Source organism: Mustela erminea, chromosome X (genome assembly GCF_009829155.1).
Source record: "Mustela erminea isolate mMusErm1 chromosome X, mMusErm1.Pri, whole genome shotgun sequence".
Lineage (NCBI taxonomy): Eukaryota > Metazoa > Chordata > Mammalia > Carnivora > Mustelidae > Mustela > Mustela erminea.
The window spans coordinates 19797090-19809998 of record NC_045635.1 but is presented as its reverse complement, the minus strand read 5'-3'; the positions used below and the strand labels follow the sequence as shown (position 1 = coordinate 19809998).

The following is a 12909-nucleotide window of genomic DNA, read 5'->3' as shown; positions in this document are numbered from 1 at the left end:
CAACGAAAACAAATCAAAACCTCCTTAGGCGAGGCGCCTGGGTGGCTCAGTGGGTTAAAGCCTCTGCCTTTGGCTCAGGTCGTGACCCCAGGGTCCTGGGTTCGAGCCCCACCTTGGACTCTCTGTTCCACCCGGAGCCTGCTTCCGCCTCTCTCTCTCTCTCTGCCTGCCTCTCTCTGCCTACTTGTGATCTCTGTCCGTCAAATAAATAAATAAAATCTTAAAAAACAAAAAACCTCCTTAGGCTCCGACAGGGGATATTTACCCATCTATTTTTAATCTCTATTTTCATGTTTGAGATTTGTTTCAGCCTCTTAGGAAACTGACCAAGAAAGTCCTCAAAGTCTTAAGAGACTTCTCAGCGTTACCAACTCTCCTGTTTCTCCTTTTCTAGATGATCCTACATGGGAAAGATCAAGACTGCTGAACACATTCACAAAGGAAGTGGCTGCCCTTCAGGATGCCGTGACCCTTGACAAATGGCGACAGGGCACTTGGCGCTCCTTCCCCTGGGGTGTGTTTTGTTCCCACACTGTGCCCGATCCTTGGCTACTTCCTCACTACAGAGGGGCGGTTAGATGAGCATGTCCTGGGTCCCCTGGCTCTACTGTATGTGTGGGCACTTTTCTTGCCTGCCCTGAACCTCAGTTTCCCCATTTGTAACACACACACTGGTGTGAGAAGTCTACGATACTGTATTTTACACCAGTGTTGGTAAGTACTCTGAAAATGCTAGCTGAATCTACTCGTCGTTTTTCAGTTTCCAAAGAGTCCATTTTCATTTCCTCCTTGAACAGCTACTGAAGCCAAGCCGAGGTTACAGAAGCAGGAATAGTAGAATGTAGGCCTGAGAGGCCATGGCAGAGAATCTGGGAAAAAGGCTAACCAAAGAAGTGGTCTTCCTCTATACAAAAGGCCGTTTCTAGAGACAGGGACACTCACCGCGATCAGGTAGCTAAAGGGATGATCAGAAAGAAAGTGCCCACTTGAGCTCATTACCTGACCAGTATAGGAAGAACACAATGCTGATTACCATTTGCTTTCTATTTAACATGGGAAGCAGAGGAATTAGCCAAATTTATACATGGAATTTCTGCTACCAAGTTTAAGGAAACATTGTACTTTACTAGAACAGAGCCAAGGAAAGGTTCAGATAAAACCTGGAGTATGCTCTGGTCTGTGAAAACCTAACAATTTGTTGGGAAAAGATAGGTATGTTACCAATCTCAAAGGACACTACTGTTTTCTGGCCAAGGAGACACTGGGGAATATTTAACTTTCTGCTCCAGGAAAATGTTAGAGATACTTAGTAATTTATTCCCAACAGTGAAACTATTATATACTGACCTCCATGCCCTAATAAGAAAGCAAGCTCGACTGGTACAACTCGAATGATCCAGTGGAATCACATACCAAGTCTCAGAATGAAAATAAAATCACGACAGCTTGTGTGATGCTTCAGGAAATAATCTACAATTTGGTTAGAGCCCCAACTATTCAATGAGAGGGAGTATAAATATAGACCTTTGTAAATGTAATAGTTTACTGTGATTTTTGTGCCATTCGTTATGGCAGAAAGTATCATCTCTGCGAAGATGAGACACTGACCAGGACTAGGTTTCTCCTTGAGGGGTATGAAGGATACCACCAGGGCTCTCCACCAAACCCAGCTCTGTCCCCAGGGGAAGTATGGAGGTCAACTGACTGGCTCACCCCCACAGAAGTGCAATGGGCTAGCTGAATGCTTCCGGGTTGGGTTAGTTTCTATTAACGCCAGGCGAGCCACCCACAGTGCCCTTAGCACACTTTCCTGTAAGTTCACTAATTTACCAAGAATAGGTGGGCAAGAACAGCTAGAATTTCTAAAAATTTATGGTAGTAAATAAGGAACTACTGTCACCAAATTTCAAGACAAATTACAAGGCAAAAGTTAACATATATTTAGTGAAAATCAATAAAGTTGTCTCACTGACTAGAATCCGCAAATAGAAACTACTCTGTGAACTTAGCATGTGATAAAACAGAAACAACAAAGAAAGATTTGAGGTCTTAATAACTGTTGTTATGCAACTAGACAACAGAACAGAGCAAAAGTGAGTTAGCTACGAGAGTCCCATCAGAAAGGGCAAGGAATTCCAGAGGGGTTTAGGAACAATCTGCAAAATGCTACAGGTGCTAAATCTGACCATGATAAAAGCACTGTAAATGACCGAGTATATAAAAACTCAGACTGTGCTCTAAATAAGAAGGAAACCAACATTCAGCATGAACATACATAAATAAATGGGCAAAAGCTCCAAGGCTATCACAAAAAAAATGGATGGAAGAATTAATGGTGATATTCTTTCCAAATGCCTTTAATTGTATACTTGGATAATTCCTTTACCAAAAAAGGGGACCCAGATGCAAACAATATTTTGCACAGCACAACAGGTTACTATGCCAAAGAGATACAGGGAATTCATGCAAATGATTGAAACTCCAGATTCTAGTTAGTAAATGGTCAAGGACAATTTACACACAAAATGCATAGCATAAACCCACACAGGAAAAAAAGGGAAAATGTTTAGCTTCTGTGTTACCCACTATACAATCAAAATCATGAAACCTCACTGCGGCAGGGCTGTGGAGAAACCAGTACACTTCATGAACTTTGCCCTCCACATGGTAATTCCACTCAGGGGCACATACCCTATAGGGAAACCACCAATACCCTGAAAAAGGCTTACCTAACTCCAAGCTATGCTCCAGACAGTCAAGATTCACTCTCACTAGCAAATGGGAGACACAGATCTTCAAGCCACAGACAGTATGTAATAAACAGGCATGTTCCAACAAAAGTTTCTTTACAAAAACAGGTGTCACCAAAACCCACAGAGCAAGCAACACAGAGCGGATACCTAACGTAAACTATGGACTCTGGGTAACGATGCTGAGCCAGTGTTGGCTCACGGACTGTTAACACACTGGTGCACGATGCTGGTGGTGAGGAAGGCTGTATGTGGGAGCTAGCTCCCTGTATTTCCTGCTCAGTTTTGTGGTGAACCTAGAACTATTCAAAATAAAGTCTACCAATTAACAAACAGAACAAAACAGGGGCTGGCTCTCGGGCTATAGAGTTGGACTACCTATCTTCCACTATGGTATTCCTAAAACAAAAGTATGTGCCCAACTCTGACTTCAGTTTATCATGGAAGTCAAGTGCTTAAATGCCCATGTGACAGAAAGGAAAAGGAAAAGCAAAAGCAGTGATATTTTCTGATTCCATCCGGTAAGAAATCCAAGGTTTCTCAAATCATGCCAAGAGCCTAGCGAATTTCCTAAGCTCAGGTGGGAGGACACCACCCATCGGGAGGTCAGCAAGTGTGGCCAAGTCTCCCCCTCTTCAAGACTACAGACTCCCCGGGGCGCCTGGGTGGCTCAGTGGGTTAAAGCCTCTGCCTTCAGCTCAGGTCATGATCCCAGGGTCCTGGGATCAAGCCCCATATCGGGCTCTCTGCTCAGCAGGGAGCCTGCTTCCTCCTCTCTCTCTCTGCCTGCCTCTCAGCCTACTTGTGATCTCTTTCCATCAAATGAATAAATAAAAAAATTTTTTAAAAAGTCTTTAAAAAGAAAGACTATAGACTCCCACACAAAACTGCAAGACAGGCAAGCCAGAGCCACAGCTGAAGCACCCTGAGCCTGATGAGCCAGATTACGTTGAAATCCAACCCTATCTGATCATGAAGGCCCCAAAGGGCCAATTCTGACTTTAAGCTAAATACTGATCAAGATGCATGAAGTCAAGTTAGACATCTTTACCCTAACTGAAATCACTCTATGGCCCTTTAATTCTCAATAGTAGGCTTCTGTCTCCCAACAGGTTAGTCTAATTCTTGCCAACTCCTCCCAGTAGAAAAACCCTCCTGCTTAGAGAAATGGTGTATCGTGTAAATATCTGTTAAGGTACAAAGTAAACATACTCGGGAACAAAATGCAATTGTTTTTCCTCTTTTCTAACATGATAATTCAAAAAAAAAAAAAATCTTTTCATCTCCTCTGGAAACAGAATCACTCTTCTCCCCAGTGGTAATCAGGGTCGGCGGAGAAAAATGACCTTAAAAACCAAGACTTTTCGAAGAGCAGTCATTTGAAACCAAAGTCAACTTTTCAGTGGGTATTTCTTTTTTTTTTTTAAGATTTTATTTATTTATCAGAGAGAGAGGGCCGGGGGAGAGAGCGAGCACAGGCAGACAGAATGTCAGGCAGAGGCAGAGGGAGAAGCAGGCTCCCTGCCGAGCAAGGAGCCCGATGCGGGACTCGATCCCAGGACGCTGGGATCATGACCTGAGCCGAAGGCAGCTGCTTAACCAACTGAGCCACCCAGGCGTCCCTTCAGTGGGTATTTCTATCTTAAAATACTTTCTAAAGGAAAATAGAAGGCGGCTGGGCCCTTAAACCTCAAGAACAGTAAAAATAAGGAAACTGTTGCCTTCCGATGGCTAAAGGCTCCTGGGTTCACAAGGAGTGTGATGGTGGTAGGAATCTTTTCTGTGAAAAAAGGGCAGAGTTGTCAGACAACCTGCCTTCCGGTGGTTTAATCTGGGAGATGCTATATTTAAATGCATGGACATTATGGAAATTTAAACTTATATAACAACTAAGGTGTGTAGCGTTTAATGACCTTTACAGGGAGCCAGGAATCACCCGTCACGGAGCGCCCACTCTGCAGACAGCAAACAGCTGAAGAAGCTGGGAGAGGTTCCAAAGCAGGGGCGAGCGCTGCCCTCTGGGAAGAGACAATTTTGAATAAAATAAAATAAAGGGAGGGCGGCCACAAACACCTTTAAAACCAGTGCAGCTGTGCAAAAGACAAGAGCAAAGGAACTGGGAAATAGAACAAATGGGAAGTAAGTGTGCAGGGAGGGAATCAAAGTGATGAGAGAAGGAATCAGAAGTGGCCAGAGACTGAAAGATAAAGAGCAGCTCCATATGAAAATGCGAATCATTTCCTATCAAGTCATTCAAAATTCAGCAGGTTCTGACTTTAATTTACATCTCAACAGTCCAAGTTCTCCTTCCCTTATACCAAGAGAAGTTTTCATTCAACAGCTACTTAATGGAAAGACAGAACTCAGATTTTTGCAAATATAACAAGGAGCTACCATTTCTTTTCCTTTGACACCACAAACAATGACAATTTTATTTGCTCACCCATTCATGGTTGATAATTGTCTCTGTCTCTGGTCTATTGTTGGTAGTTTGACACACAAAAACAAATAGCTGAGTAAAGTCCTTGTCATTTCTTTAGGATTTCTTCCCTGTGTATTCATTTCCTTTCAAAACAATCCTGTGTTTTGGATTTGAGGAAGCCCATACACTTGAGCAGGATAAAGAGAAATAATCTGAGAAGAAATAAACTAAGAAATTTCAAGACAGAGCTTTTTACTTGTCTCTGTTTGCGCTGGTATGATAGCTCCCTTGAGACAAAGTTTATGAAGAGCCACCATTAGCATGAACTGCCCTTTAATGAACAAAAATTAGTACAAAAATCCTGAGAGTGACAGGTTCACAAGGAAAAGACCATAAAAGTTATATTGAAAAATGAAGTAAATGTTTATTCTGAACATGGAAATGTGATACTTCTCTTACTCCCAGTAAGGAATTTATATATACTATCTGAAGCCTCAGTCCAATTGAAAAATAATGTGGGACACATGTAATTTGAAACTGCCTAGCAGCCACATTAACTCAAGAAGAAACAGGTGAAAGTTTTGACATTTCATTGAATCTAACATATCCAAAATATTATCATGTCTACAAAGAATCAATATAAAAATAGATTTCTCATATTAAGTCTTTGAAAGCCACTGTGCACAACTCAATTCAAAACCTAAATTTCTATCAGAAGTAACTGACCTATAATTAGATTTCATCAAATTTACAGTTAAGGGAGAGTCACATATCCAAACTGCTCTAAACACAGAAGTTTGCCAATCAACTGAATCAAGTATCAGCTTTAAATTTAAATCTAAATCAGTTCAGTTTTTCAGTCACACTAGCCACATTTCAAGGGCTAAAGAGGGTTAAGCGGCTAGTGGTGACCTTACTGGACAAAGAAGGCCTAAGATAATCACAGGAACCAAAAATTCAAACCTAATTGTTTAAAAAAAAAACTATAATGAAACAAAGCAAATGAGATATGGAATACAGTAGAAAAATAAAGGCATTAAAAACAGAAAGCAAGAGAGGGGTGCCTGGGTGGCTCAGTGGGTTAAGCCTTTGCCTTCAGCTCAGGTTGATCTCGGAGTCCTGAGATTGAGCCCCTTGTTGGGCTCTCTGCTTGGCAGGGAGCCTGCTCCCTGCCCACCTGCCTCTAGGCCTACTTGTGCTCTCTCTGTCAAATAAATAAATAAAAATCTTTAAAAAAAATAGAAAGTAGGAGAAAATTATAGATGTCTATCACTATAGATAACAGATCTTTCATATCAACAAATACATTATGTACTTGGTTAAACTTAGCCACACAAAAGAGAAAGTTTGATTCACAAAGCAAAACCCAACTTTACACTACATTTCAAGATGATAATTAAGGCAAGTAATTCAGAAAGACTGAGGGGAAAAAACCCAAAAGAAAACAGCAATGGTCCACCAGAAAATCTAAACAAGACGAAAATAAAGATGTCAATCTCAATGTCAAATAAGGTTGAATCCAGGCTCAAAAGCAATAATCCAGCAAGAGGGCAGCACTCTGTATCGCTAAAGGGTACATCTCACAGTGAGGACATGACAGTTAAGAATGTTTCAGCAGCCAACAGGTATGAAGGAAATACCGTCAGAGAGATACAGAGAAAGAGAATCCTATTAGGAGACTTGAACTTCTCTCAGGTCATGATGGGTCAAGTAGATTAAAAATAAAAGTAAAGGTATAGGAAACAAATAGCATAATTAATATGGTGTATCTGGTATATCAAATTCTGTGACTTGAGACGAAAACATCATCTTCTTTTTGATGCCCAAGGGAACAGTCACAGGAAATGACCATATATTGATTGGGCTACAAAGTAAACATCTGCAAGTTCTTTAACTTGTCATCCAGATAACATTCTGGGATCACAATGCAACAAAACTAGACATAAAAAAAATTAAAATGTAGGATGTGCCTGCCCTGAAAATGTAAAAACTCCAACAACACCTAGTTAACGGAAGAAATGAAGTCTGAAGATGCAGGAGAGCTGGCAGGAGCAAGGACCAGACACTGACAGGTCAGCGGCTCAAGCCGTGAGGGGGTAACTGAAGCCTTGCGGACTCAAAGAGCACAGAGAAAAGAAACCAAGTGTCCAACTCAGAAGGAAAAGAATAACAAACGTGAGGAGATTGAGGAGGTCGGAGGGAATTAACAAAGTCAAAGTGGACACTGATGAACTAGAAAACAAAACTCATAAAGCGAATAAAGGAATCCAATCATAAACTGCCCTATAATCTAATCAAGAAAGGGGAGGAGAGAACAAATACAAAAAAGAGGAAAAGCCACAGAGAAAATGAAGAGACTTCAATGGGAAGCATTGACTTCAATGACTAGGATACTTTTCTAAAGAAATACAACAAAATATACTCCAGAAGAAACAGAAAATGTATACAGCTCAATACCACAGAATACAGAGAGTTGTCAAACAGCAACAGTCCCCAGACGTACTAGGTTTCAAAGGTACAGGGAGAGTCTACCAACTCTTTTTTTGTAAAGACTTTATTATTTATTTATTTATTTAAAACTTGTAAGGGGGAGGAGAGGGAGGGAGAAAATCTTAAGCAGGTTCCATGCCCAGGGCCACAGCCTGAGGTGGGGATCGATCTCAGCCCAGGGACTGTGACTTGAGCCAAAAGCGAGAATCTGACTGTCAACCAACTGAGCCACCCAGGCACCCCACTACCAAACCTCTAAAGAAGAGTATTTGGAAGATAAACTGGTGATAATATAGAAAAAAAGAAGTCTTCTGAAACAAGCAACGGCACCTGACAAGAAAATCTGAGAGATGGCACATACACACAAGATCTAAAGACAAACAGCATGTGGATATTCAGACAATGAACCCAAGCGTTCAACACCTGATTTCTTGCTAGTTCTTTAAGGGTCAAAAGTTTCCATAATAATAAACCAAAATAGAAAATCATTTACTCAAGGAGAAAAAATTCTAACTAGATAACACTTTTTACTTATCAGAAGTTTGCCGACAATTTGCTAAGAGCACAGGAAAACAGGCACTCTTGGAAACTTCTAGGGAGAGGATAAACAGGCAACCTCTAGGGAAAGCAATCTGACAATGTTTATGAAAGTTTCAAATGTACACACCTCTGAGGTAGTAATCCCACGTTCAGGAATATGTCCTGTATATACAGTCATACAGACACAGAATGAGGCACGTATGGGACAATTCATGCTAACACTGCTTGCCACGGCGAAGACGAGAAACAACCTACTAGCCATAAAGAGGGAGTTGGCTGATGAGTTATAGAACAGTCATATAAACAAACTCTCAGAAGCCCTAAACAAGGAAAAGGAAGTACTGTAGATACAGATATAGAAATCTCCCTAAGGTATAAATTTTAAAAAGCAAGATATGGACAGAACTGTAACAAGCTGCCATTTACACACACACAAAAAAATGGGGAGGCTAGCGGACAAAAGTAGGAAGGTGACATTTCTGTGTCCTTTGGCACTTTTGGAATTTGAAACCATGTAACTCCCATCTCAAACCGAAAAGAAAATCTCATTTAAAAAAAAAAAAACCCACCCTTTAGAATGAACTCCTAATCCAGTAAGAACACTTGCTACTCCTGCTACAATTGCTAACTGGGTGGAAGGCCTTACTTCAAGCAAAGATTGAGTTCAAGAAACTCTTATTATTTTAAAGGGCACAGTAAAATATGGCAAATATAGGAAAGGGCAACAGTACTCTAGAGCAGAAGATCATCTAATTAGTGGTTTTCAATGCTGGTTATGCTTAAGAACAACCTGGGAATCTTCTAAAAATACCAGTGCCCTACACCCCACCCCCAGACCATCTACGTAAGTTTGGGGGATGGGACCCAGGCATGAAAACCACGGATCTAAATGCTTTACAGCAGTGGTCTTCCACAAAGCCTGGCTTTGCCCACCCCCCCAGAGGACATGGGGCTGTCTGGGGACACTGGGTTGTGCCGTCTCGTAGGTACTGGCATCTAGTGGGTAGAGGCCAGTGATGCTGCCTTAGTAAACCTCCAACGGTGCTCAGGACACACCCCCAACCATGACCTGTCCCCAAATGTCAAGAGTGTTGAGAATGAGAAACCCTTCTTTAAAATAAAATCACTGCTTCTGAAGTAACAACCAGTTTTCATCCTCACTTAAACAGGAAGATAATCTTCTTATTTTACTAGTGTTGGATAGATTAGTATAATAAAGCTATTTCAGTGGCAATAGAAACTACAGTTTATTTGTTAACATTCTTATAAAGAATACTGAGACAACGAATTCCACGTACATGCTTTCTTTCGTCCCTGTCCAAAACTATGGTCAGTCAAAAATTTATGTCCTGTTTGTAAGACAGTGAGGGAGAAAATCTGAAAGGTCACCAAGTGGCAGCCTAGATAGAGGTCAATGTGGTCCACATGTCCACTTTGTTTGAGCCTCAGGTCTTTTCAAATATACTGAATTGTTGCAGCTCACCTGCCCCTTCTGAGCCAGCACATACCTTCTGCAGTCTGCCACGGTCCACACCTGGCTGGCTTCACGTGGTCATCTGCCGCTCCCCAGCTGGTCCTTTAAGCATTTGAGGTGGCCTTCATCTGCCATTTTCAACAACCATGAAGGTTGTTGTCTCACCTTAAAAACATCCCCACATCCATTCTAAATTCTCAAACTCCTACACTGCCTTCCACAAAAGAGCTATCAAGAGCTAGAAGAACTAAAAGAAAGGTAGAAGTCAAGATGTGTGACAACACTCTTCTTCTAGTTGTTGTCATTAAACACAGGCTGCCCACCACCTGTCTCTGGATATTACAAACTAGGCTTGTAGTTTCTAGCAAATTCCACTACAGTTATATATAGCTCTTCTGTGTGCTTCCTTATAAGGGAAAAAACTTCAATTATTAGGCTTCTTCCATTATCCTAGATTAGTATATCCCTCCACCTCTCCCAAAATAGGTCAGAAGCCTTTTATGGGAAATACTATTAGGAGATTTGGTAATTTTTTTTTCAGAAGTTCATCCCTTTTCCTTTGAAACTACAATCACACAGTTCAGGAGCCGTGTTTTAGAGATTACCTGATCTACACGTTGTTTTTAATGAGGAAAATGAACCCCAGTGAGGTTCACTCAGGCAAGGCCACACTCTTGAGTTAGTGGCAGAGCAAAAATTAGAACACTTATTTCCAGATAGTGGTCCCATGGGTTTTCCATGATAACACTATCTCCCACTGTGGTTTTCCTACTCAAGTAACATTCTTGCCAAGACACCTATTAACATGGGTAGATACTAGCTTGCTGTAGACCTAAATCAACTGAAATTTCGTCAAGCTAGCAGAGCTATCATGTCAATTTTGAGGGTGGAAGAAATTAGGAATTTCTGGATTCCTTTTGCTCCTTTTACTGTGAATTAACCTAACTTGGTTAGGTCATGAAGCTGATACCTTCAGAGTCTTCTCTAAACCATAAATTGGAGATGGAAAACATGCTATTTACAGCAACGGTGACATTTTCTTTCTAAACCCTGAAGTCAGGAGCTGCTTCAAACCTCTAAAATGTCAAAAGTGGGGGCACCTGGGTGGCTCAGTGGGTTAAGGCCTCTGCCTTCGGCTCAGGTCATGATCCCAGGGTCCTGGGATGGAGCCCCGAGCCCAGCATCGGGCTCTCTGCTTCTCAGGGAGCCTGCTTCCCCCTCTCTCTCTGCCTGCCTCTCTGACTACTTGTGACTCTATCTGTCTAATAAATAAATAAAATCTTTAAAAAATTAAAATAAAATAAAATGTCAAAAGTGGCCAGAGATGGTTAACTACTGAAAAGCTTCCAGGAGTGCAGTTTCAGATGCAAAGATCAACATCTCACTGAATTCTGACTCTCCTCAACACTCCCCAGCAAAGCGGGTTCTTAAAATTTAATTTGGTCTCCACTGTAACCTAGTCCTCTCTTCCTAACCCCACTGCGTCAGTATAGACAACATCACATTTTGCATCTCTGATCTTCCTGGAGTGTCCTACCTCCTCTGCACTTTTAGTTTTTATTCCCAGCGGATACCATCCCTTTACATTTACATAAAATTCATTACAGGAAGGGACTCCCATTAGGTTCCCTTGAGAGCTTAGAACATCTCTGCTGCTCCATTGGATTCCCCTTCAAGGATGCTCAACTCCAGTAGGATACCTGGGTGCGCACTTGGCTTTCACTGTCAGGTGGTTCACAACCAGCTCCCTCGCCTTCAGCAACTCTAAGTATTCGCTCGGTGGCTGAAAAGGTGCCGCTCTGGGGAAACAGGATCCCGTGAGCAGAAGGTGGTGGAATCTATTTCCATGTCAGCTAGGCCTCTCGGGGAAGGGGAGGGCCGGGTCTTCCGCGCTTCCACCTCAATCCGGGTCAGCTGCCCATCAGCCCACTGGACCGGGGAGAAGGTGGTGGGACACAAAAGGGGAGGCGAGACTAAAGGTGCTGGCCCCGAGACCGGGGGTGTATGAGAACCTGCTCTGACGCTAGGAACCCACGCGTTCTTTCCTCCCCAGCATCTAAGGCGTTTGTAGTCCAGGCCTCTAACTGCTTTAACATTACACGAAAAGGACAACAGTTCGAGTCCTTCCGCTCCAGGCACACGGGAGCACCTTAGGGCAAAAAAAGAACAAAATGCCACTGCGTAATTTATTCGACCTCAAGGTGTTTCTAAACACAACAACAACAACAAAAGAATCTACAAATAAAAACATTAAAAAGCTACACCCACATTCCGCTACTAAGTTTTAAGGACGGTGAGGTCTGTGTCAAGTAGATTTGAAGCTACCGAAGCAGGTCTGGGGCGTGCCGCCCGGATGAGGGTCCTCGGACGCGGTTTCCGTGTTTCCAGGTAAAGCCCCAGCCGGTGTGCGGATGCCAGGCCCTGCCCCCTCTGCTTCCCGAAATTCGAGTCCCCGGGAGAGTCCCCGGGCATCATGGAGCCCCGCCTGCGGTTCCCACGGACTTTGCCCCGAGCTACGGAGACCCGCGGCGGCGGCGGCGGCCCCGGAAGGCAGCGGCCCCGCGTCCCGGGGCTGTGGGGACCGTACCGACCGCGGGGGCCCGCGGTCCCGCACTCACCGAAGTCTAGGAACTGCTTGATGGAGAGTGGCGATGGCGAGAAACGCGAGTAGCGTTCGATCTGCTTAGGCACCGGCTGCTTCAGCAGCCACCGGAAAAGCCGCATCCTCGCCGAGGCTGCGCACACACCAGCCGAGACGCTCAGGCAGCCGCACGAGCCGTTGCAGCCGAGCCACGCGGATCCCGCACGTCAGCCGAGCTAGCACCCCGGCCTCCCCCTCGGCCTTGGCGCCGCGGGTGCAGCCGCCGCAACAGCAGCCGCAGCTCCCGGGCCGCGGCCGGCCGCCCGCGGCTTCCCCAGGCCCCGCCTACGGGGGCGGAGCCGGTCGCCGCACGTACGCGGCGCACGGAGGGCGCGGGGGATACGGGGGGCGCGCGGCCGCACGCGCCGGCCGCTGATTCGCCGCCGCCGCCCTCGCTTTCTTTTGCTTGAGTTCGCGCAGATGCCGGCGCCTCCCTCGTCTGCTCCTGGGCCTGAGCCCCTCCCGGCAACTGCAGCAGCCCTGCGTACCGCTCCCCCCGGCTAAGTCCTTCTTGGCCCAACGGTAGCGAAGGTGCCGTCGGACCACGAGGAGGTCCGAAGTGCACGCCCGGAATCCCTCCCTGCGCCTTGTT

General features: G+C 44.2%; 1 protein-coding gene across 1 annotated transcript in view; it reads right to left on the bottom strand.

Annotated features, from left to right (window-relative positions):
* PDK3 (pyruvate dehydrogenase kinase 3) overlaps window positions 1-12619 on the bottom strand; it is a 78201-nt gene extending 65582 nt beyond the window's left edge. The window contains exon 1 of the mRNA XM_032329859.1: window positions 12295-12619. Within this exon, the coding sequence (XP_032185750.1) occupies window positions 12295-12400 (106 nt within the window). The 5' untranslated portion in view covers window positions 12401-12619. The remainder of the gene's footprint in view (window positions 1-12294) is intronic.
* Window positions 12620-12909: the final 290 nt, after the last annotated feature.